We start from the raw sequence: 25,725 nt of genomic DNA, 5'->3' as shown, positions 1-25,725 counted from the left end.
GATGCCTGGAAAGGTAGAGACCATGACTCTCTATGCGTGTTTTTAGCCTTTATTTTGCATACTGTTTTTATCATCAAGATTCTGTTACTCTTCCTTATGCAACAGCCAGAGGAGAGGACAAGGCTTCATGATGAACTGGAAGAAGCTAAGGATAAAGCCCGGCGGAGATCCATTGGTAACATCAAGTTTATTGGGGAGCTCTTCAAACTGAAAATGCTGACTGAAGCCATCATGCATGACTGTGTGGTAAAGCTGCTAAAGAACCATGATGAAGAATCCCTCGAGTGCCTGTGTCGCCTACTCACCACAATTGGCAAAGACCTGGACTTTGAGAAAGCCAAGGTGAAAACCCCAAATCCCAGAAACCTCCAGCAGGGACTCTGTCAGTTGCAGAAGAAGGAGACTGTCAGCAGCAGTGTCCCTATTTCCCCCGCCGTCTCAGCCTCCTGTTTGTCTTCTTTCATCCTTCTCACTGTCAGTGTTGGGCCATCATGCTTCTACCATATCTTCAGTAAAGTCAGACGTGAAGAGGGCCCCAAATTGTGTAAAAGCCAGTTCACAAATGGTTCAGAGTATCTGTCCCTTGTCCTTTTTCTGCATGACTATCTCACATATCATTTTGTATGTATAGGTAGAGTAAGTTGGCAGAAATTCTGGAGAGAAAAGCTACTAAGGGCCAGGACCGAGAATGAGAAAGAAATGAAGAAGACCCAGTAGCTTTTTTTTTTTTGGTCTGTTTGGGGCCGCATCTGAAGTATATGGAAGTTCCCAGGCTAAGGGTCCATTCGGAGCTGTAGCTGTCAGCCTACAGCACAGCCACAGCAACATGGGATCCAAGCTTCATCTGTAACCTACACCACAGCTCATGGCAATGCCAGATCCTTAACCCACCGATTGAGGCCAGGGGTCGAACATGCATCCTCATGGGTACTAGTCACATTCATTACCACTGAGCCACAACAGGAACTCCCAGGTAGCCTTCTTAAGTTTATGCTCTAGTTAATGACAGACGTATAAAACTATAATAAATCACTAGAGTTCTCTTATGGCGCAGTGCGTTGGGAAGCTGGCATTGTCACTAGATCAGATTGGGTCACTGCTATGGCTTGGGTGTGATTCCTGGCCTGGGAACTTCCACCTGCCACAGCCAAAAAAAAGAAATCATTAAAAATAATATAATTCAAACATAACATGGTACTCCCCAAATAAGGGGTAGGGAAGTTAGAAATCCATCAAAGAAATGTCACAAATGCTTCCTAACATCAAAATCCACTAGGATTATGTTTGGCTGTGAAAGAAAACCACAAATATCAATGTTTTATATAAGATTGAGGTTTATTTTTCACTCTCGTAAATGAATTTCACAGATAAGTCTGAGGCTGGTCTGATGGCTAAATATCAGTTCCTCCAGCTTAAATTCAGTCATCCCTAAGGTGTAGCCCTTGTCCTTCCTCATCTCACAGTAGAGAATGTTGGAAAGGGGCAAAGGACATAGTCACCCCTCTCTTAAGATTCCAGGGAGGTACAGTATGACATTTCCATTTATATTCTGTTGGACCTAGAATTAGTCACATGCCCATGGCCAGGTGCCTAGAATATGTAGCCTTTATTTTGGATGCCACGTTCAATTAAAAATTCCATCACGTTGCCTTTTGACTCTAAGTTGTACTCCTAGGTCCTTTTAAAGTTCTGCATGAGGAATTTGTAGCTCAGTGGAAACAAACCTGACTAGCATCCATGAAGATGCAGGTTCATTCCCTGGCCTTGTTCAGTGGGTTAAGGATCTAGCATTGCTGTGAGCTGTGGTGTGGGTTGTAGACACGGCTCAGATCTGGCATTGCTGTGGCTGTGGCATAGGCTGGCAGCTGCAACTCTGATTCAGCCCTTAGCCTGGGAATTGCCATATGCCTCAGGTATGGCCCTAAAAAGCAAAAATAGTAATAAAATAATATTCTACATGGTAAATCTACATTCGAATTCCTCAGCCAGGAATACTAATGATTTTGCTCTTTCAGCCACGTATGGACCAATATTTTAATCAGATGGAGAAAATTGTGAAAGAAAGAAAAACCTCATCTAGGATTCGATTCATGCTTCAGGATGTGATAGACCTAAGGCTGGTAAGTAGAAAAATAAGCCTACCACTCTCGTCTCTTTTTCATAAGTTGGCTATGAGGAATGTCCTAGTAATTACATGTATAATAACTTTTTTTTTCTTTAGGACCATACATGCGGCACGTGGAAATTCCCCGGCTAGGGGTTGAATCAGAGCTACAGCTACCAGCCACAACCACAGCCACAGTCACAGCAACATGGGATCCCAGCTGCATCTGCAACCTACACCACAGCTCACAGTAATGCCAGATCCTTAACCCACTGAGTGAGGCCAGGGGTAGAACTCACGTCATCATTGGTGCTAGTTGTATTCCTTACCCCTGAGCCACCATGGAAACTGCCTGCACACATGTGTGATAACTTAATGCTTTTGCTGCATGACTCTCAGAACTTGAGATGGCAAATTTTCATGAGAGAGCTGTGTGAGAGGACCAAGGGCATACATACCTACCTGTCTGTTACTTGTTTCTCCTTTTGTTTTTTTGTTTTTGTTTTTTTTGTCTTTTTGCTATTTCTTGGGCCGTTCCCGCAGCATATGGAGGTTCCTGGGCTAGGGGTCTAATTGGAGCTGTAGCCACCGGCCTATGCCAGAGCCACAGCAACGCGGGATCTGAGCCGCGTCTGCAACCTACACCACAGCTCACGGCAACGCCGGATCATTAACCCACTGAGCAAGGGCAGGGACCAAACCCGCAACCTCATGGTTCCTAGTCGGATTCGTTAACCACTGCGCCACGACGGGAACTCCTTGTTTCTCCTCTTTATTCTGATTATCAAACCACATTGCAGTTTTGAAATCAGCCATTCTGAATTCAAACTGTGGTCAATAAAATTAGTCTTAAAGAGCTAATCAAGGAGCCTCATCTTCACAATGAATACATTTAACTTCCCTGAGCCTTACATTTTAGTCTTTAAAAAGGGGGTGTTGTTGTTCCTGTCTTGGCGCAGCAGAAACGAATCCGACTAGGACCCATGAGGTTTCGGGTTCGATCCCTGGCCTCGCTCAGTGGGTTAAGGATTGGGTGTTGCTGTGAGCTGTGGTATAGGTCACAGACGTGGCTTGGCTCTGGTGTTGCTGTGGCTCTGGTGTAGGCCAGCGGCAACAGCTCTGATTAGACCCCTAGCCTGGGAACCTCCATATGCCGCGGGTGTGGCCCTAAAAAGACAAAAGACAAAAAAATAATAAAATGGGGATGTTGCTTACTCTGGAGATATGATATAAAGATTCAGTGAGATAATTATGTAAGGTACCCAACTCAAAAGATGTTTTCTTTTTTAATGTTTTTCTTGTATACCCTCTTGTTCTACTGCCTTTTTTTTTTTTTTTTTTCTCATTTCTCATACCAGGTACGGTTTATATACCACTACCACCTCTTTTCCCTTTTCCTGTTTTAACTGCCATAGGAATGCTGCAGCTGACCCTCAGCTAGAGAAAGTGAAATTAGGTCCCACCTATTCCCTGCCCTGCACCCAGACAGACAGTATGATGATGGTTCTTTATATTGCTAAGCTGAGGTGTGACTCAGGATCCTTCTTCTTAATACCACCACTGCCAGCTGATCTGAATTTAAATGCTGATTTAAAGCTATCTGCTATTCTTGCCTCAAGCTAATATTAATAAATATTAAAAACTTCTCCACCACCACCCATGCCTTCACCCACTTGTATTTATATCAGATGTGGAGATTACAGCTGGGTAGGGAAGGAAAGGGAGAAGTATAACTATAAGGAGACAGCTGTTTTGTCCTCAATAGAGAGGATGACTAAAGGGTAGAGGGTGTGGCACTCTGTATAGAAACCAGAACCTTCATATAGGAGGACAAAAAGTGCTAGTCATCCTTGATTTAGAACTGCAGTGGAGTTTGCTGTGAACTGAGTGGCCTTACACCAGACTAAGTCAAGGCCGAGGAATCCTGATCTTTTTTGGGGGGTGGGCCTAGGCCCTCACCCGAAGCATATGTAGATTCCCAGGCTAGGGGTCGAATTGGAGCTGTAACCACCAGCCTGTGCCACAGCCACAGCAATACCAGATCCGAGCCACATCTGTGACCAAACAACAGCTGACAGCAATACCAGATCCTTAACCCACTGAGCGAGGCCAGGGATCGAACCCGCAACCTCATGGTTCGGGTCAGATTAGTTTCTGCTGAGCCATGACGGGAGCTCCCCTGATCTTTCTTGTTTCCTCTTCCCTCTACTCCTTTCAAAAGTGCAAAATGATTTTAATACGCACACACCCAGTTGGGTCAAGTCCCTCACTCTGTGTTGTTATCCATCAGCTGTTGGAAGACTCAGTATACAGTAGCTCAGGTTGATTGAGAAAAATTGAATTCTTCATCTCTAACACCCAGACTGCACCCCATAGTGCCAATGTGTAAGACGGATGAAAAACTGCCATAGTACCAGATTTTGTATGTATCTTATACTTTTCCAGCAGTGGAAAGTATAAGATAGGTTTTCAAATGTTTCCTTTTTCTTCTTAGTTATCTGGCTGATAATCTTATTTTTTCCTTTTGTAGTGTAATTGGGTATCTCGAAGAGCAGATCAAGGGCCTAAAACTATTGAACAGATTCACAAAGAGGCTAAAATAGAAGAACAAGAAGAGCAAAGGAAGGTCCAGCAGCTCATGACCAAAGAGAAGAGAAGACCAGGTGAGGGATGGAGTCCACCAGGCATTAGAGAACTTGGGAGTTTAAGAGACAGATAGATTGAACCCGCAGAATAGAGAGGCAGTTGGTAAGTGAAGCAGCTTCACCTGGAGACTGGTTAGGAGTAAAAGCAGAGAGTATAGGAACTAAACATGATTTCTTTGACCACATCAAAGGCAGTAATCAACAAGACTTTGTTGAGCATTTTCTGTATACTCAGTATTGGTGAGAGAGAGAAAAAGAAGTAGAAGATGTAGTTCCTTCCCTCTAACAGCTTCCGGTTTATCTGACAAGTCAGAACTAATAGAGGGAACGTTTCAAGCAACTGGAAGATGAATTATGAAATGTATTCTCCACTAAGGCCGTTAAATTTCAGAAGACGAGAGATAGAAAGCTGGACGAAATTCTTATTTGAGGAAGGGGCAGTTGATCCAGGTATTGGTATTTGGAAGGGAAGGAAAAATTCTAGTCATGGAATTAAAATAATAAATAAGCCTGATTAGAGTAAAATTTAAGTGTTCATAAGGAATGGAAAAATGTTTTTTCTGAAAGAATGGAACCAGCTTAGAAACTTTTGGCTTGATTTGCCATTAAAGAGCCATTTTATGTTTCTGAGCAAAGGAATAATGTTATGCTAGAGGTGTGTACATAAAACCAGTCTGTTGCTCTTCACATGATGAACCAAGGGGTAAACTGAACTCAGAAATGTTGCTGTTGCTGTTGCCTCAGATCCTGTGCGGAAGGAGGTAAGATTTAGTCATAGAAGAATAAAAAGGAAGAAAAAAACGGGAAAGATGAAATAGAAGATACTTTACACCTGAGAAAATGGAAAGTGTGTTGACTAAGTTTAGGAATGTTGAAAGAGGAAGCCTTTATCAGAGAGGAAATGATTATTTTTCTTTTAAGCCTGTTTATGTCGAGATGATGTCCAGATGGGAATGCTTGTTTTGTCTGTCGTGCAGTTAAGTGATGAGGGTCATACTCCGGTAGCATGGAGAGCATAGACTCTGGAGCCAGACTGTCTTGGTTTGCGTTTCAGCTCTCCTGCATACTAGCTGTATGACCTTGCACAAGTCATTTAGTCTGTAAAATGGATCTCACAATAGCCCCTAGGATTTGCATGAGGATTAAATGAGGTAAAATAGGTAGAGTGTTCAGTGGAGCAACTGGCACCTTGTAAATACTCAAGAACCATTAGCTGTTGCTTATCACAGACGTTATACAGCTCATAGTGAAACTCTGAGAGATGACTCCTTCAGGAAAAAAAGTGTACTTTTCCATTTTGTAGGACACCATGCTTACCTTCCTCACCTTAGTCCCTAGCACAGTGCCCTTTCAGGTAATTACTTTCATTTACTATTTAGCTAGATTGAGAGGGAAAAAACATGAAAGCCTAATCCACAGGTGTCCACAGATAACTAAAGGAAGAAAAGAATTCTTAAAAAAGTGACAGATGAAGAACCAGTTGAGAGGAAGGAGTACTGGGATATCGTGTCATAGAAACAAGGAATAAGCAAGTCAGTTTGTGATCATTAATATCATTTAGCAAAGAGAAAATTAAAAAGTTTGTGAGGATTGGAAAAGCTTTTGGATAGATAGATTGATGGTCTTTCATTCATTGACTGAATATCTGTTGAGGGAGTATCACCTAACAGGAAAGACAAAGTCCCTTGCCTCATGCATCTCATGTCTTGCGGGGGAAGGGGGGTATAAATGCTTAAATATATAATTTTTTCAAATTGCTGTGTTCTATAAAAAAAATAAAGGGGAGTTCCCATCGTGGCGCAGTGGTTAACGAATCCGACTAGGAACCATGAGGTTGCAGGTTCGATCCCTGCCCTTGCTCAGTGGGTTAACGATCCGGCGTTGCCGTGAGCTGTGGTGTAGGTTGCAGACACGGCTCGGATCCAGCATTGCTGTGGCCCTGGTGTAGGCCAGCGGCTTCAGCTCCGATTAGACCCCTAGCCTGGGAACTTCCATATGCCGCGGGAGCGGCCCAAGAAATGGCAAAAAGACTAAATAAATAAATAAATAAATAAATAAAGGGAGGGAGTTAGGAGTGCAAGGTTCGGTGGGTAGAGGTTGCAGTTTTAAATAGGGAGGTTGAGAAGCCTATTAAAGTTGTTGTTTGACTGAAGACTTGAATGAAGTAAGGGAAGGAGTTCAGTCATGTGGATATCTGGGGAAGAGGATTTTAGGCAAAAGGACTAATAAGTACGGAGGGTCTGAATCAGCCTTTTCGAGGATCAACAAGGAGGCCAGTGTGCCTGGAACAAGGGCATAAGGGGAGAGTGATAGAAAATGGGGCCTGAGAGGCAGGGGCTTCATTGTTTAGAGTCTGTAGGCCATTTGTAAGGAATCTGTCTTTTTCTTGGAATGAAGTAGATAGCAGAAGTGTCTTGAGCAGAGAGGTGACAGGACCTGACCTACACTTTACAAGGGTCACACTGGCTGCTATGATGAAAATGGTTGAAGATGAAAGCAGGGGCGCCAGTGAAGATGTTTTTACGCCAGTTGAGGACCATTGCTGGCTTAAACCAAATTTGTAATGTTGGCAGTAGTTAAAAGGGCCTAAATGCTGAATATATTGTAAAGCTTAAATTGAAAAGATTTGCCAACAAATTAGGTGTGAAGTGTGACAGAAAGAGGAATCACAGTTTTCTGCCTAAGCAGCTAACCATTTGGAGAAGGAGATTTTTGGGGAATGTTTGAGGCACACTGTGTCTTATGATACCATTAAGTGGAATAAACTTTGGAATAAATTATTTCCATTCAGTTTCTCCCTAGGTATCCTAATCATTAACCCTATAAACATTAGATTTAACCCTCCCCTGTCTAGCACTAAGTCCCTTTTCATTTGTATCAGTTGATTTCTTCTAGGTCAGTAATGTTTCAGGAGAGATCAATTTAAGCAAAGTGCTTCTACTTGATATTTTCATGTTGTGGGTATTAAAGAGACTGTCAGCAGTGCTTTAACAGTTCCTTTTGTCTTTTTCCTTGGAACTGCTGTGCTGAACATATTGCTCACCCTTTCATTATCAAACTGATTTGAGACTGTTGAGAGACTGGCTCACTCTCTTTTCCCTCTAGGTGTCCAGAGGGTGGATGAAGGTGGGTGGAATACTGTTCAAGGGGCCAAGAATAGTAGGGTACTGGACCCCTCAAAATTCCTAAAAATCACTAAGGTAAGTGTGATGTTTAAAACACAACTTCAAACAGCCTCAAAACATGACTCTCAAAATTATTTCTCTTATAAAAAAGCCATATTGCAGATTTCATGGGGTGGTTGGTTTTTAGTGTAGGTGCATTTCTACAAGTCAGCATCCGTAAGTGTATTCTTACATACTTGTCCTGGCGTTATTTCTACAAGTTTACTAAGGACTAGGTTAATTAGGTTTACTAAGGTTTAGTATGTGACTAGGTTAATTCTTATAAGTATGAAATGCTTAGTATAAGAGGGATGATAACAAAAATTCTTAAGACGGTATAGTTAAATTGCAAGCTTTTATGCAGTGTATGCTTAGCTCTAAGGAAGAAGCAGGTACCTGTTTAAGTGTAGCCATGAAAGGAATGATGGTTTGCTATATCCAAGGTGTAAAAGAAATTACAGAACTACCAGAAATTATTCTGTGACAATACTTAATATACTCTTTCTTCTCTTGAGAATCCATGGGCAGTAAAAGGAAAGAATTTTCTCTTAGCAGATGTTTTCAGCAGCAGAAGTTGATCACTATAAGTAGCATGAAGAACCTTGGAGAACACAGAGAAAGCAGAATTACATTTTGTAAAAGTGGAATCTTCTACAGCCCAGTGGGTTTTGTAAATCACTTGCAAGTCTAGTTTGATCCTTACTTATAATACACTATTCATAGTTCTTAAAACTGGCAGCCTGCCAGTAAGATCTAAAGACAATCTAAAGCTAATGTTGAAAATCTCAAATGGAAGGAGATGCGTCTTTATGGATTTGTCAAAGCTTTGCTTCAGGACAGAACAACAGTCCCTCTCTAGACCTTTCAAAATGTATCAGCTAGGATCCCATTCTCAAAGATTCTGGTATATTCTTCCAGTTGTTTCGGTCTCAGAGAAGGAATTCCATTGCTGAATACATCTTGATTCCCATTCACTTCAATTCTAGAAAGAGACAGTTTTAACCAAAATCATTTGTCTGTGTTTTAAAATGTTTCTGTGCATGGGCCCTATAAAAAGGAATCCCTGGAATGAAGCCTACAATATTACTTCCTTAATGTTTTGAAAAATATGTAAATTTTAAAAATTAACTTAGTGTATATTCAGATAGTTACATTATAGTTACTCTATATAAATATCTTACTAGAAGTTCAAGACTTTTGGAGTTCTTGCTGTGGCTCGGTAGGATCAGCAGCGTCTCTTCAGTGCAGATTCAATCTCTGGCCCAGCACAGTGGGTTAAAGGATAGGCTCCGATTCCTGGCCTGGAAACTCCATAGGCCACGGGCCAAAAAAAAAAAGTTGAAAACCATTAGCAAATTCAGTGTTAACTGGGAGATATTTGTGTGAAAGCGTATCATACAGCAAGGCACTGTCAGAATATGGTAATACCTTTGTTAGGAAGAGCCACTTTACAGCTTTTGGCTGTGCACATTTTATTTTTTTCTTTTTACAGCCACACCCATGGCGTATGGAAGTTCCCAGGCCAAGAGTCTAATCAGAGCTACAGCTGTAGCCTTTGTCACAGCCACAGCAACACTGGATCTGAGTTGCACCTGCAGCCAACACTGCATCTTGTGGCAACACCAGATCCTTAACCCCCCAAGCGAGGCCAGGTATTGGACTTGCATCCTCATGGAGACAGTGTTGGATATTTAACCCACTGAACCACAGTAGGAGGTGCTGTGCCATGTGCATTTTATGGGATGACACATGTTATGTTGTAATTCTTTTTTTGTTTATTTTTGGTCTTTTTTTTTTTTTTTTTTTTTTTTTTTTTAGCGCCATACCTGCAGCGTATGGAGGTTCCCAGGCTAGGTGTCTAATCAGAGCTACAGCCGCCAGCCTATGCCACAGCCACAGCAACGTCAGATCCAAGCCTTGTCTATGACCTACACCACAACTCACGACAACGTCAGATCCCCAACCCACTGATCGAGGCCAGGTATCGAACCTGCAACCTCATGGTTCCTAGTCGGATTTGTTTCCAGTGCACCATGACAGGAACTCCCTATATGGAGCTCCTTATGTTGTAATTCTCTTCATTGTACTGAAGATGTGCTTGTGCTTAGAGGGTTAAACCTGAGGCACCTTAATGCCCTAACCTTATTCTCTCTTTTCTTACTCTCCTTTATTGACTGCTCCTATTATACCTCTCCATCCCTGCCCCAGCCTATTCTAGGCTTTGCTAAAATGTAAAATCTTTATGTCTTTTGACTTATTTTCTGACAATCACTTGAAGAGATTAATGAGTTAATTTCGTAGTATTTCTATATTCCTTTTCCCTTTTTTAAATTATTGGGCATTATTGTAAGAGAAGAATCACTAGAAACTGCTTATGTTTAGAAAACTGGCAAACCATCTTAGAGGATCTAAATGCATTCTCCAGGCGAGTGGTTTCTAACTGTATTTTGTGGAAGCTGGATTCCAGAAAGTACTTCAGGGACCATAAGAATCCCAGTTTGATGTGGACAGTCCCAACTTGTGTTTCTTATACTGGCATTCCAAGCAAAGTTTTTTATTGCACTGGGGGAAAAAAAAAACAAAAACATAAACTATTATTCTAGAGGATTTCGTATTATTGACTTGTGATCACTTATGTTATAGCCCACCATTGATGAGAAAATTCAGCTTGTACCTAAAGCACAGCTGGGCAGTTGGGGGAAAGGTAGCAGTGGTGGAGCAAAAGCAAGTGAGACTGGTAAGTATAGGGTATCCCTTCCTGGGACTCTTAGATGTGCTCTGTTAGCATTTGTCTTACAGTGCATTCCACAATCATTTCAGGAAAAGATCTATAGACTAATCATGCCCAGATTTATTGGTGTCTCACTCTAACATAATTTGAAGGGTCACTCCTTAGTAAGGATCCTTAGGTATTTTTAAAATGAAAAAAAAAATTTAATTCAGTTAGGTTATTTTAAGCTTTGATCTCTTAGCTTCCTTTGTTGTTGCTGTTATTGTCCACACATTAGTATAATTAGAGAAATTCATGGGACCCCATATTGAAAGGAAAACTCATTTTACTGAGAAAAATATTATTAATACCCAGAAACATTTAATTTCAGGGAGTTGTAAAAGAAAAAGAATTATATTGAAATATTTTTTCAAAATCTTTATTAAAAGTAGATTTTTATTTTTTTGGTTTTTAGGGCTGCACTCGCAGCATACGGAGGTTCCCAGGCTTGGCGTCTAATCAGAGCTACAGCTGCCAGCCTACGACACAGCCACAGCAGCTCAGGATCCGAGCCGCCATTGCAACCTGTACCACAGCTCACGGCAACACCGGATACTTAACTTAGTGAGTGAGGCCAGGGATCGAACCCGTAACCTCATGGTTCCTAGTTGGATTCGTTAACCACTGAGCCACGATGGGAACTCCTGACCTTTTTTCCTTTAAATTAAAAAAAAAAAAAAATAGTGTTCAATTAAACTCAAACACATAATTTTACATAAATGACATCATAGCATTTATGTTAGCTTTTTTTTTAAAATTGTATTTTATATTTTGTTCTGTGACGTCTGAGCTTTCTGGAGCATTTCTTTTTTTTTTTTGTCTTTTTAAGGCCGCATGTACAGCATATGAAAGTTCCCAGGCTAGGGGTCAAATCAGAGCTGCAGCTGCTGACCCACACCATAGCTCACAGCAATGCCTTAACCCACTGAGCAAGGCTGGGGTTCGAACCCATGTCCTCATGGATACTAGTCGGATTCGATGCGGCTGAGCCATAACAGCAACTCCTGTGTTATCTTTTTTAAGTGAGTATTTTATTCTGTTTTTGATTGCCCCCTTCCTTCTCCTGTTTACCACTCCCATTCCCATACCCTACTTAGGATAATTTAATTTTTTTTTTCTTTTTTTTAATGGCTGCACGTCCTGCATACGGACGTTTCTGGGCTAGAGGTCCAATCAGAGCTGCAGCTGCCGGCCTACACCACAGCCACAGTAACACTGGACCGAGCCGCATCTGGGACCTACACTGTAGCTTGTGGCAATGCCCAATCCTTAACCCACTGAGCAAAGCCAGGGATGGAACCTGCATGCTCACGGACACTATTTTGGGTTCTTAACTTGCTGAGCCACGACAGAAACTCCCTAATTATATTTTTAAAGGAGCGAATGGTTGTGATGAACAAATATACCTAAATTCTTTTTTGCATACAAAATCCCTCTAACATTGTGCTTCTAAGAGTATGCTCTGTGGACAAGGAGATTTCTGTCACTTTGTTAGAAGTGCCCTACCCCAAGGAGGCAGATTAATTAGAAGCTGTATTTTAGTCATGTGATTTGTATTTTTTTCCTTACTCCTTAATACCTATAGATGCCTTACGGTCAAGTGCTTCCAGTTTAAACAGATTCTCTGCTTTGCAACCTCCAGCACCCTCGGGATCTACATCATCCACACCTTTAGAGTTTGATTCCCGTCGGACCTTAACCAGGTAAGAATGCTGGTCTCCATGTTAGCTCAGGACTGACCTGAGTCTGTGTATCACTGTCTCTGTCTCTCTGCCTGTTTGTCTCCCTCTCTTTCTCTCACTCTCTCTCTCTGTCACACACACACAAGGATTATAGTGATAGTCCCTGTGGATAGATTCCTTTCATCCCTGAGGTTGATTTCCTCCAAGATAAACAAATTATAGATTGTGGAAGAGGTGGAATGGAAGGGCAAGTTATCTGACAAATATCTGATAGTTTGCTCCACTAAGAAAGCCTGGCCCACCAAGAGATCTGGAGGCTGGTATAGGGCTCTCCAAGCTAATATCTCAGAATGCTGTCAACCTAGCATTCTCAGGCTGTGAATTAAAGGGCATGACAGCCCACCCATATGTTTCTCTGTCACACTGTTCTTTGAGTTGTATTTGAGATTGTCTTTAATTTCTCACTATGCTCTGTATTCTACTATCTTTCTACTTTCATTTTTGTGGGATTTGTACAGTCATGTGTTCCACTGGCTGGTTTACAGAGAGAGGATGAGGACTTAAGAGTGACAGAGAATTAAAATTTTGTTTTTGGCCCACACTCAAGGCGTGCAAAAGTTCCTAGGCCAGAGATGGAACCTGAGCCAGGGCAGTGACAATGACAAATCCTTAACTAAGCCACCAGGGAAATTCAGAGAATAAATTTTTTTTTTTTTTTCCTTTTAGGGCCACTCCTGCAGCATATGGAGGCTCCCGGGCTAGGGATCCAGTAAGAGCTGCAGCTGTCAGCCTTCACCACAGCCACAGCAGAGCTAGATCTAAGCCACATCTGCGACCTATGCTGCAACTTGTGGCAGTGTCAGATCCTTTAACCCACTGAGAGAGGCCAGGGACCAAACCCGAATCCTCATGGATATTAGTTTGGATTTGTAATCTGCTGAACCACAATGAGAACTCCAAAATTTTTGATGTAAGCACTTACAGAACTGAGTTTCTTTAAACTCTCAAACTTATGGTTTTTATTATTTAATCAGTATAGCTAGGTAGATTTTCTAACTTGTTACTATTCCCTGGGCTTTTGAAACAAAATACACTTAGATACAGATCAGCTTTTTAATGATGACGTAGATTGTCATTAAGCATCAGTCATGCTATTGAGGTCTTTGTGGCTCTTGGCCCTCTTACGACTTTCCCTTGATGGCTCTACTTTTTAAGTACTGTGTAAGTTCTTTTCACAGTGGTTAAATCGTTGTCATGCCTCTAAGTCTTTTTTCTTTCTCTTTTTTCTTTTTTGGCTGCACCTATGGCATGTGGAGGTTCCCATGCCAGGGATCAGACCCATGCCACAGCAGTGACCCAAGCCACTGCAGTGACAACACCAAATCCTTAACCTACTGCACCACAAGAGAACTTCTCTTTTGTTCTTTTTAATTTGCTGCTTCTAAGCTGCCCTGAGCCAAAGAGCTATTTTCCCAGCTGATTAGAATTATCTGAAAGAGGGCTAGGAAAATAGGAAGATTTTTTCTTAAAATGAATGAAGTGTGTGACTTTGGCTATTCAAAAACTTAATTCTACTTGGTTCCCAAATATTTTTCATGTATTCGACGTTTCCTTTTTTAACTCAATGAATTTTATTACATTTATAATTCTACAGTAATCATCACAACCCAATTTTATAGCATTTCCATCCCAAATCCCCAGCCTATCCCCCCACTCCCTAGCCTGTCTCCTTTGGAAACCATAAGTTTTTGAAAGTCTGTGAGTCATTTTCTGTTCTGCAAAGAAGTTCATTGTATCCTTTTTTTAGATTCCACATATAAGCGATAGCATATCACTGACTAACTTCACTTAGCATGATAATTTCTAGGTCCATCCATATTGCTGCAAATGCCATTGTTTCCTTTTTATGGCTGAGTAATACTCCACTGTGTATAGGTACCACATCTTCTTTATCACTCATCTTGTCAATGGACATTTAGGTTGCTTCCATGTCTTGACTGTTGAATATAGTGCTGCAATGAATATTGGAGTACATGTATCTTTTTGAGTTATGGTTTTTTCTGGATAGATGCCCGGGAGTGGGACTATTTTTAGATTTTTGAGGAATTTTCATACTGTTTTCCATAGTAGTTGCACCAATTTACATTCCCACCAACAGTGTAATAGGGTTCCCTTTTCTCCACACCCTCTCCAGTATTTATTGTTTGTAGACTTTTTGACGATGGCCTATTCAGCATTTCTGAATAAATACAGTATCACTGTAATGTTTCTAAGAGAGTGATACCACATTCTTTTGGTATTCTGTTTCCCTTTCACTCATTTAAGTCATATTTTTTTTACGGTCTTTTTTTCTTTTCCTTTTTTGCTTTTTCCTTTTTAGGGCCACATCTGCGACATATGGCAGTTCCTGGACTAGGGGTTGAATCAGAGCTGCAGCTGCCAGCCTACACCACAGCCACAGCAATGCCAGATCTCGTGGATACTAGTTGGATTCTTAGCCTGCTAACAATGTGAATTCCACTGCCTTCTTTTTTCTTAAAATTTTTTTAAAAATTTAAATAAGGACTTGCCATTGGCATTTAAAATTTTCAAGTGGTATCCCTTTAACATTTAAGAAGAAAGCTAAAGCACATCTTAACATCCTCTTTAGACACTGACGTTGCTTGTTTATATAAATATACTTGGAATATAATTAGTGACTCGCACATCTAGTTATCTGTTTATCATACTAAGTGAAGTAAGAAGGACAGATGCCATATGATATCACTCGTATGAGGAATCTAAAATAGGATACAAGTAAACCTGTCTATGAGACAGACGGCCATAGAGAACAGACTTGTGGTTGCCAAGGGGGAGGGGGTTGGGGGAGGGAGAGAGGGAGTGGAGTGGGAGATTAGGGTTAGCAGATGTAAGCTGTTACATATAGAATGGATAAACACCAAGCTCCTGCTGTATAGCACAAGGAACTATATTCAGTATCCTATGATACACTGTAATGGAAAAGAATATTAAAAGAATGTGTGTGTGTATCACTTTACTGTACAGCAGAAATTTTTTTTTACAGCCATACCTGTGGCATATGGAAGTTCCCGGGCTGGGGGTCAAATCAGAGCTACGCCACAGCCACGGCAACATTTGATCCAAACCACATCTGTGACCTACAACTGCACCTTGAGGCAACGCCAGATCCTTAACCCACTGAGCAAGACCACGGATTGAACCCACATCCTCACAGAGACTGTGACAGGTCCTTAACCTGCTGAGCCACAGTGGGAACTCCATTACCCCAGAAATTAACACAACATTGTAAATCAACTGTACTTCAATTTAAAATAAAGTTATCTGTGAAGAAATCTTCTGGATACTTTTAGAAAGTCTTTGAATACAAAGGGGATGGAGTGGTCTTTATTTTGAAAAGTGTTGTTTTGTCTTTTAAGTCGTGGAAGCATGGGCAGGGAGAAGAATGACAAGCCCCTCCCATCTGCAACAGCTCGTCCAAACACTTTCATGAGAGGTGGCAGCAGTAAAGACCTGTTAGACAATCAGTCTCAAGAAGAGCAAAGGAGGGAGATGCTGGAGACCGTGAAGCAGCTTACAGGAGGCATGGACATGGAGAGGAGCAGTGCTGAGACTGACCGGAACAGAACCAGGGAGTCAGGTAAGGGGCTTTATGTGAACAGAAGCAGTTAAAGATTTAGGCCTTAAATTTGGAAGGAAAAAAGAAAAAACAAAGGAGACTTTGTGCCTGAGTAGATTTCAGAATCAGAATATGCGCCATTGCCTTAAAAGTTAAAGGTTATCTTCATAGTCTTATAACGTAGTTCTCATTTCTCAGGTATCCCTTTGTTGAGCACTTTTTAAATTGTCCCCTTTTGCTATTGCAAGTAATGCCGATGAGGTCCTCTTACTGTATATTAAGCAATATGAATTTCTTCCACGGTCCCTAAATTATACCCCACTGTGCATGAGAGTACATATCCTTTGTAGAGCCCCTCAAGTGTATGAAAATGCTGACACTATTGAGCCACTACAGGGCAAACCAAAAAGAAACTATCCGGTTATCTTTTGTTACCTGCACCTTAGACTCTCTGGGGTTTATGTATGTGTTTAGTATGTATGTATGCAGAGGCCCAACTCAGATAATGCACCAGAAACTGCCTCATGTATTTAACCTGTCTGTGTTTCAGTCTTCTCATCTATTATATAGAGACAGTAAGTGTACCAACCCTGTAGAATTATTATAAAGAATAAAAGCAAAGTTAAGACATGTAAATACTTAGAACATTACCTGATAAATACAAAGTTTGTAAAAGGTCTTAGATGTCTTGATGATGATAATGACAGCGAAGGGAAGTAGTTTTAAATCTTAATCCTGAGGTAATACTGGTTGTTTTATAACATTTTCATAGCTTTCAGTTTGTTTCACAATTTAAACTATGTCTCCTAACTATAGTCTCTAAACGGATCTCACAGGTAAATTGAAATGTCTTCTCCCAGCTGATAAAGACTTCAGATGATTTAGTTTTAAGGACATGAGGCTTTCTTACCTGTGCTAGGTATTCGAGGAACATAACAAGATAGGGTATGAAAATATCTTGTGTGTAATGAATAAGGTAGCACAGTGGCCCTCTCTGTTTATTGTCTGGGTCATTTGTTCCTTTCCCACATGCACCTGAACACCTAGTACCTTCTGGGCACTCAACCCCTGCTCTTGACCTTCAGTCTACTGCATCAGGAAGAACTTTATCAAATAACTCTACAGAAGAAGATGTATAAGTATAAACCGAGAAAAATCCTGTGAAAGAGAGTTCTAAGTGAGTCCTTACTTATTAACAAAGGGACCAACTAGAATTGACATATAGGGACCTTAGGGAAGTCTTCCCTCATATCCGAAGGTTTGCCAGGTGTGGCACAGAGAGAAAGAACATGCCACACTGGAGAAGCACCACAAGCAAAGTATTAGTAGGTAGAACCGTGGCATGTTCAAGCAGCCACCAAAGGCCGGTATAGCTATAACTCTGTGCACAAGTCTGCAGGCTACGTGTGCTCATCATCATCGCAGCAATGGAGAGGAATCAAAATACCGAAAGGAGATACAGAGTAATCTAGAAAAACGTTGAATCAGTGAAATGAATAGTATATTATAAATCAGCTCTATCTCAGTTTTTTAAAAGTAACAGAAAGGAACAAAGAAGCTCTAATTACAAAACTTTATCATATCCCTATACCTTTTAACTGCTATGGAATATGAAGTTATTTAGTGTATATCGATTCTAAAATAAATGTTTCTGTATCCTGCTTTTGGATGGCTTGCTTTGTCAAATTTATGTATTGTAACCCTTTACTGAAGAAACAGTGTTAGAACATGTAAATATTAACCATAATCCTACCATTTTAATAATTTTTATCATTTTTACTTTCTCACTTTTTTAAATCCCACTAGTAGTGAAACCAGAAATTCCAGCAATGTCAGCCCCTGACAAGCCTGCATTGTCAGAGGAGGAAATGGAAAGGAAGTCCAAATCTATCATTGATGAATTTCTACACATTAATGATTTCAAGGTAAATGAAATTTTTAAGAAAGCAGCAACAACACAGATAGCCCTGTGAACAAGAGACATAGCAACTTGGTTCTGGTCTAAAGCAGTTGTCATTGTGAACTGATGAGACTTAGAATGAGTAATCCAAGTCCTATACAGTTCAATTTGTACAACTCTCATGCATTTCTGCCAAGTATGCTCTTTAAAATTGATACCATAGTTCACAGGATCACCTGGCAGAAAGGGAGAGCAGGTATAAATCCATTTCCAAATACAGAATAACCAGATCAACCTTGATATTAATGAACAAAAAATAAAATAACACGTTATCATTATGAGGCATTCCTGGCTCCCTATATATTACCTGTCATTATCTCTACGATCATTTTACCATCATTCTCCTATTAACTTCAAAGAACTGCTGACATTGGAGTTCCTGTCATGGCTCATGGCTCAGTGGTAATGAACCTGACTAGTATTCATGAGGACGCAGGTTTGATCCCTGGCCTCACTCGGTGGGTTACGGATCCAGCGTTTCTATGAGCTGTGGTGTAGGTCTCAGACGCAGCTCAGATCTGGTGTTGCTGTGGTTGTGGTGTAGGCTGGCGACTACAGCTCCAATTCGACCCCTAGCCTAGGAACCTCCATGTTATGCAGGTGCGGTCCTAAAAAAAGAAGGACAAATAAATAAAGCATTGCTGACATTACTTTTTCTTTATTTCATACATGGAAAACCCAGGCACAAGGAGTAAGTAATGTGTCAAGGTCAGACAGCCTAAGTGAAATATTTCAAGACATGGCTTTGAATTTGCCCTTCTTTAACCGTAACCTTCTCTTTGAACTCAATATTCTAAAGGTGGAGACAGATAAACTCCACAATAGTTATTTAAATTGGAGTTATAATAAATGGTCACAGACCTATAGGTTATTAGGAAAGATCAAATAATGGGACCTAGTATAGGGATCTGGAGTTAGCAAAGGCTTATCTCTTAAAATATTTGTCAGGTGTATTAACTACTTTTGCTTTGCAAAAGCTTACTGAAATTGTCCAGTATTTAGAAGTAGGAAGAAGTTTTCGTAATGAGCAAGTTGGAGAGGGGAGTACTTTGCAGAGGCCCTTGAAAATGCAGCAAAAATAAATGAACATTAGCTAGAAGGAGCCAAAAAATAGACTATACTGTGATTTGTTAGATTCTTGGGAAATGCGTATTTTTCTAAGTTGGCAGCACAGCTTTTTTAACTTGCATAGGAATGGGGAAAATGAAAGATTTCCTTATAAGAAAGTGGAAAGACTAAGAAAGATGAAAAACAGAAACAATAAGGAAGAAAGCAGTAGAGATTGGCTTTGGAAATAATTTAAAGGATATAGCAACAAATACTTTGAAAGAGGAAAAGTAGGACCTTGTGATACACTGGAGGTGTAGAGAGAAAAATACTTTAGTAACACCAAACTGCAGCAAGAGGATCCTTTGAAGATTCTTTAGCCCTAGACCATGCCTGTAACTGAAGGGACAGTCAACTATAACTCATGAATTTCACTGTGCAGTGTACAAGGCAGAGTGGCACCTGCAGGGTGGCAGTAAGAACCAGGTAATAATGTCAGACATAGTGAGGGCTTGCTATATGCTAGGTGCTACTCTATTTTGTTTTGTTTTTGGGTTTTTTTTGGGGGGGGGAGCAGATGTTTTTTGTTTTGTTTGTTTTGCTTTTTAGGGTCAAACCCGTACATATGGAAGTTCCCAGTCTAGGGGCTGAATTAGAACTGCAGCTGCTGGCCACAGCCGCAGCCACACCAGATCCGAGCCGCATCTGCGACCTATGCCACAGCTTGCAATGATGCCAGATCCTTAACCCACTGAGTGAGGCCAGGGATCGAACCCGCATCCTCAAGGATACTAGATATGGTTCTTAACCCACTGAGCCACAATGGGAACTCCTACTCTAAGTATTTTAGATGTATAATTTAATCCTCATAACTCCCTCCAGATGTTACTGTTATTACAATAGCCATTTTAAAAATAAGGAAACTTAGGTGCAAAGGGTAAAGTAACTTCCTCTCAGTCATACTGCTGATCAGTGGCAGACTCAAGATTCAAAACCAGGCTTCTAGTTTCAGAGCATAAACTATAATTTTTCTTGTTACCTTTAAGGTATTAGTGTGTCATGCTAACGGCTTACAGAGCTCATTCTAAGGAAGTTTTTTTCCTAACATTTTGATATGTGCTGTTATTATTAATAGTAATATGAATAAATATTTATTGAGCCTTTGTTTTCGTGTCTGGCAATGTGCCAACTACTTCTATATGCATATTATATGTAGTCTTTGCAGTAACCCTATGATAGCAAATCAGGACTGAGAGGTTAAGTTACATTCCTTAATTCACACAACTGTAAGTAAGTGGCAGAGCCTGGATTAAAACCTGTATTTGTCTGACTGAACAACCTTTGTTTTTGCCTATATGATATATATTTATTGAGTACGTGAAATGCCCCAGCCATGATTTAAGGAATGCTATGTGGAACTATTGTAATGCGTATAGTGAACAACAACATAGTCTGCTCTTATGAGTCTTACTTTCTAATGGGAGATACAAAGCTGCCCTAAAAATAGATAATAAATAAACAACTACAAAAACAAAACAAAAACAATGTTCCAGTGCAGAGAAGTAAAATTAGGTTGGTATGGAGTTCCCATCCTGGCGCAGTGGTTAACGAATCCGACTAGGAACCATGAGGTTGCGGGTTCGGTCCCTGCCCTTGCTCAGTGGGTTAACGATCCGGCGTTGCTGTGAGCTGTGGTGTAGGTTGCAGACGCGGCACGGATCCCACGTTGCTGTGGCTCTGGCGTAGGCCAGTGGCTACAGCTCTGATTCAACCCCTAGCCTGGGAACCTCCATATGCCGCGGGAGCGGCCCAAGAAATAGCAACAACAACAACAAAAGACAAAAAGACAAAAAAAAAAAATTAGGTTGGTATGATAGCCAGTGATTGGGCAGTCCCCAGAGACTAGAGGAGGTATCATTTCAGCTGAGAGCTCAAAGATAAAAAGAATCAAACCAGGAAGTTCCCTATGTGGCGAAGCTGGTTAGGGATCTGCATTGTCTCTGCAGAGGCACAAATTTGATCCTCAACACAGCACAGTGGACTGAGGATCTGTCTGTGCTGCAGGTATGGCCAAAAACAAAGAAGAATCAAACCATTAGAAAATCAGGGAGAAGGGTAATACTATGAACTGCTGTGACATTAGAAGTTCCATGATACGATTTCCCTGGTGGCTCAGAGGATTAAGGATCTGGCATTGTCCCTGCTGTAGCTTGGGTTACTGCTGTGGCACAGGTTCAGTTCCTGGTCCCAGAACTTCTGCATGCCTCAGGTGCAGCCTAAAAAACAACAACTGCTAACAGTTTTGGAGTTCCTGTTGTGGCTAAGCCAGTTAACAACCCAACTAGTATCCATAAGGATGTGGGTTTGATCCCTGGCCTTCCTCAGTGGGTTAAGGATCTGAAATTGCCGCAAGCTGTGGTGTAGGTTGTAGATGTGACTCAGATCTGGTGTTGCTGTGGCTGTGGTGTAGGCTGATAGCTGCAGCTCCAATTCATTTCCTAGCCTAGGAGCTTCCATGTGCTGTTGGTGCAGCCCTCAAAAGAAAATAAAGAAAAGAAACAGTTTCATATGACAACTGTCTCATAAATGCCAATGTCATAAAAAAAACAAAGGAGAAAGGACTGATCTAGATTAAAGGAGACATCGCAGCATATGATGTCATGTTTTCAATTTGATCCTAGAACAACAACAACAACAAAGCTATACTGGACATTTGGGGACAGATGTGGAACTTTGAAAATGTACTGTATATCAGATAATGTTTTATTGATATTCTTGTATGAATGTTAAATTTCTTAGATATATAGAGAGAAGTAAAACTAACAATTGATGAAATCTAAATTGAAGTAAAGATATAGAGGTATACATTGTATTACAGAAAATTACCAAACAGAATTACCTCAGTTGCCACATTGAAGCCTTTGAATCATGACATTAAATTTCTATTTCAATATTATTTCATAATATGCCATTTCAAGTTTTTAAAATAATCACAAGATAGGTAAATATTGTGGAGAAAAACACATTTTTAGCTCTGATCCTTCAAGTGATCTTTTTTTGTCTTTTTGCCTTTTCTAGGCCGCTCCCGCGGCATATGGAGGTTCCCAGGCTAGGGGTCTAATCAGAGATGTAGCCACCGGCCTACACCAGGGATACAGCAACTCAGGATCCGAGCCATGTCTGAAACCTACACCACAGCTCACGGCAACGCCGGATCCTTAACCCACTGAGCAAGGCCAGGGATCGAACCCGCAACCTCATGGTTCCTAATCAGATTCGTTAACCACTGAGCCATGATGGGAACTCCTTGAGTGATCTTTAAAAAAATTGTTAACCTAAACCTATTAGCCACATAAAGATGCACTATTCTTTTGTTTTCAAATATGCCTAATAATATTGCCCATATCAGTCTGCATTTTACTGAGCTGTATTAATATTTAAATATATATATACATATATATGTGTATGAACACTGTCTTGCTCGTAGAGTTTTCTACTGACTTTGTTATAAGTAAAAGATTTTAAAATATTTTTAACATTCTGGGAATTCCATCCAGATTTTGGAGTAAGTTGTTATTTGCTCTTTGAACAGGAAGCCATGCAGTGTGTAGAAGAGCTGAATGCTCAGGGCCTGCTACATGTGTTCGTGAGAATGGGAGTGGAGTCCACCCTGGAAAGGAGCCAGATAACCAGAGATCACATGGGCCAATTACTGTATCAGCTGGTGCAGTCAGAAAAACTCAGCAAGCAGGACTTCTTCAAAGGGTTAGTATCCTACTCACAAGTGGTATTCAATTCTTAAGTAGTAATTTTTTAAAGTATCTATCTTTTTAGGCATTTAGGTGTTTCTGTAGATTAAAATTGTATCTGCTATAATATATGATGTATATCATATTGATAATATGTTGATATGATGGCATTTTATAGATTGTGCTAGCCCATAATGATTATTTTCTGGTTTTCTATATCTTATTGTTAGACATGTATTATGATATAAGTAAGGTAACAGCCCCCCCACTTAACCAGAGGAAGCTCTGAGCTCCACATGAGCCCATTTACATGTAAACCCCTGCATGTTCTCTGAGAAAAAAGCTTTTATTTGTGAGAAAAATTCCCAAAAATTAACTTAAACCTTAAACACTTATCCTTTCAATAAACCAGGGTTCATTTTGGCCAGGAAATGCTGCTGTGTCCACTCTACCCTATCGAAGGATATGTAACTACAAGTTATTGATGATTTAGTTTATTCCAAGTTGATGGCTGGTTTGATGAAGTCTAGTCTCATCATTTTTGTTGTATTCTTATTTGAGCAGGTTCTTATTTGTGTTGTGTTCTTATTTGAGCAGGTTCTGATTATTTTTGTGATCATCACAAGCATATGGATCAGGTTTTTTGTAGTACATTCACAGAATCTTACCCAGGCTTAGGTTCTAAAATCCATATTTAAGGCAAAAATTGCATATGGTAAAAAAAAAAATTTGTTTTAGGAGTCCTGTGGTGCAAATGTAAACATAGAACAGCACCCAGTACTGACCAGGTGCCCACTCTGAGAGAACAGCAGCTAATACCTCCTGAGGGATGAATGTCAGATTCCCATCCCCCATCTCACACTCACTCAGGCTAAATGCTCATTGAGAATTCTGCACTGTTTAAATTATTTTTCTTCTCATAAATCTTTTTTGCCAATCTGATATTACATTCTTGTAAACTAAATGCACATGATGAAATGCCACTATTCATCTTTCAGATATAACCAGCCTCTTAGAATAGTATAACCATTAAATGCCAAGGCTGAATGTACCCAGGAATAATTACTCATTTGATTCTGTGAAGCATGATGATGTTGCCCTCAAGTCCCAGAAAATGTATACTTGTTCCTAGGATCATTAAAAAGTTATCTTTCAGCCAATAAGCTGTTTTGTCTTGATTTAGTGACTTGACTAGAGGGAGGCCATCTGACTCAGTCAACTTTAGTAAGAAACTTTGGCGAAAGTTGCTGTGGTTGTTGACCTTTAAGGCCAGGATGTCTTCTCGGTTTTAAAAAAGAAAAATCTGCAGTTCACTCCAGTAATAAATAATAAGAGCAAATGAGGATATCTACAGCCTCGAAAATGGAGATCTGCCCCTAGCCAACTTGAAACTATAGTTTCAGTGGTAACTATTATATTAGTTTATAAATATTTTCTTTTTATCCAGATATTATGATAGATTCACCAGAAATTTCTGGAAATGAGAATGTTGGATTACTACTTACCATTTTGTCTCTCTTCGAACGATTCATACCTAGAGAGCCCTCAAGGAGTGTATTCTAGTCTCACGGGCCTTAAGTGAACTTGCAAAGTGCTAGCTTGACTTCTAGGCTATTTCAAACATTTTTATTTCCCTTTGTGGGGTTCCCTGAGGAAAAAGTGTGACATCCACACATAGTGTCCACACTTTCATTGGTAGTGGTGCTGAAGCTGCTGCTGGCAGTACTGCCACAACCACAACCTTTTATTTAGACCCAAAAATCAGATTAACACTTCTGTGTCTCAGTAACTACTTCATCTTTCTCTGTCCCCATTTCCTTCTGCAGCTTGAAATAATGCAGTGACTACAGGCCTAGTTCTTTTTTTTTTTTTTTTTTTTTTGTCTTTTGTTTTTTTTTGTTGTTGTTGTTGTTGTTGCTATTTCTTGGGCCGCTCCCGCGGCATATGGAGGTTCCCAAGCTAGGGGATGAATCGGAGCTGTAGCCACCGGCCTACGCCAGAGCCACAGCAACGCGGGATCCGAGCCGCGTCTGCAACCTACACCACAGCTCAGGGCAACACCGGATCGTTAACCCACTGAGCAAGGGCAGGGACCGAACCCGCAACCTCATGGTTCCTAGTCGGATTCGTTAATCACTGCGCCACGACGGGAACTCCCAGGCCTAGTTCTTGATGCTTAGTTAGACCTAAAGAAGCCATCCTTAGAGCAAGAACCCTGTGAAGACCCCTATTCCTTCCTAAATGGGGAGGCCTGGCAATTTTTTCTAAGATGGAAACAAGACAATTGCCCCCACTTTATTATCCACCAAGAGCCTTCTTGCAAGTAGATCATAGTTTCCTAATTACTTCAGAAGCCTAAATTATAAACAGATCATATCAGATCAGGTTTTTTATAGTACATTCACAGAATCTTACCCAGGCTTAGGTTCTAAAATCAATCAGAGAGGCCATTTCATTGGAGGCCCAAAAATGCCCTGTCTTTCATCTCTTTAGTTCCAATATCCAAAAATCTCTGACCTTACATGGCACTGTGGGGAGCATCAAGGTCAGCTTCCTTGGATGCAGATACTGCTTAGATGTAAACTTCTGAACAGTCATTAAAGCTGTTTCTACCTAGCTCCCTAAGCCAGTGATGATTCTGAGAAACAAAGTAAAAGACTTCCAAGTTTAGTGGGCCCTGATCAGTCGTTAAGTAATCTGTCGTTTCTCCTACAGTCCCTTCAAAGCATACATTGCTACTTAAATAGTAAGATAGGCTAGGAGTTTCCTCTGTGGAGCAGTGGATTATGACCCAGTTTGTCTCTGTGGAGGCACCAGGTCAATATCTGGTCCAGCGCAGTGGGTTAAGGATCCAGCATTGCTACAGCTGTGTCGTAGGTGGCAGCTCTGGCTCAGATTAGATCCCTGGCCCCGGAATTTCCATATGCCTCAGGGGTGCCCAAAAATAAATAAATAAATAAAGCTGAG

The 25,725-nt window shown here is 40.7% G+C and overlaps 1 protein-coding gene across 50 annotated transcripts in view; it reads left to right on the top strand.

The window, feature by feature from the left end:
* Window positions 1-25,725, top strand: part of EIF4G3 (eukaryotic translation initiation factor 4 gamma 3) — a 356,484-nt gene that overhangs the window by 303,866 nt on the left and 26,893 nt on the right. For 33 of the 50 annotated variants that reach the window (XM_021097672.2, XM_021097668.2, XM_084963216.1 and 30 more), the window contains 9 exons: window positions 106-342; window positions 2,016-2,120; window positions 4,635-4,767; window positions 7,855-7,949; window positions 10,557-10,650; window positions 12,269-12,386; window positions 15,803-16,023; window positions 17,809-17,927; window positions 22,602-22,774. In XM_021097672.2, the coding sequence (XP_020953331.1) occupies window positions 106-342; window positions 2,016-2,120; window positions 4,635-4,767; window positions 7,855-7,949; window positions 10,557-10,650; window positions 12,269-12,386; window positions 15,803-16,023; window positions 17,809-17,927; window positions 22,602-22,774 (1,295 nt within the window). The remainder of the gene's footprint in view (window positions 1-105; window positions 343-2,015; window positions 2,121-4,634; window positions 4,768-7,854; window positions 7,950-10,556; window positions 10,651-12,268; window positions 12,387-15,802; window positions 16,024-17,808; window positions 17,928-22,601; window positions 22,775-25,725) is intronic. The other 17 variants (XM_084963220.1, XM_084963219.1, XM_084963217.1 and 14 more) reach the window with 1 other exon arrangement.

The sequence above is a fragment of the Sus scrofa genome, chromosome 6 (assembly GCF_054392235.1).
Source record: "Sus scrofa isolate SSC_HxYL_T2T_F1_AM1 chromosome 6, Sscrofa_HxYL_maternal_Yorkshire_Landrace_v2.0, whole genome shotgun sequence".
NCBI classification, from domain to species: domain Eukaryota; kingdom Metazoa; phylum Chordata; class Mammalia; order Artiodactyla; family Suidae; genus Sus; species Sus scrofa.
The sequence above is the reverse complement of the archived record's forward strand: the minus strand, read 5'-3'. Positions and strand labels throughout refer to the sequence as shown.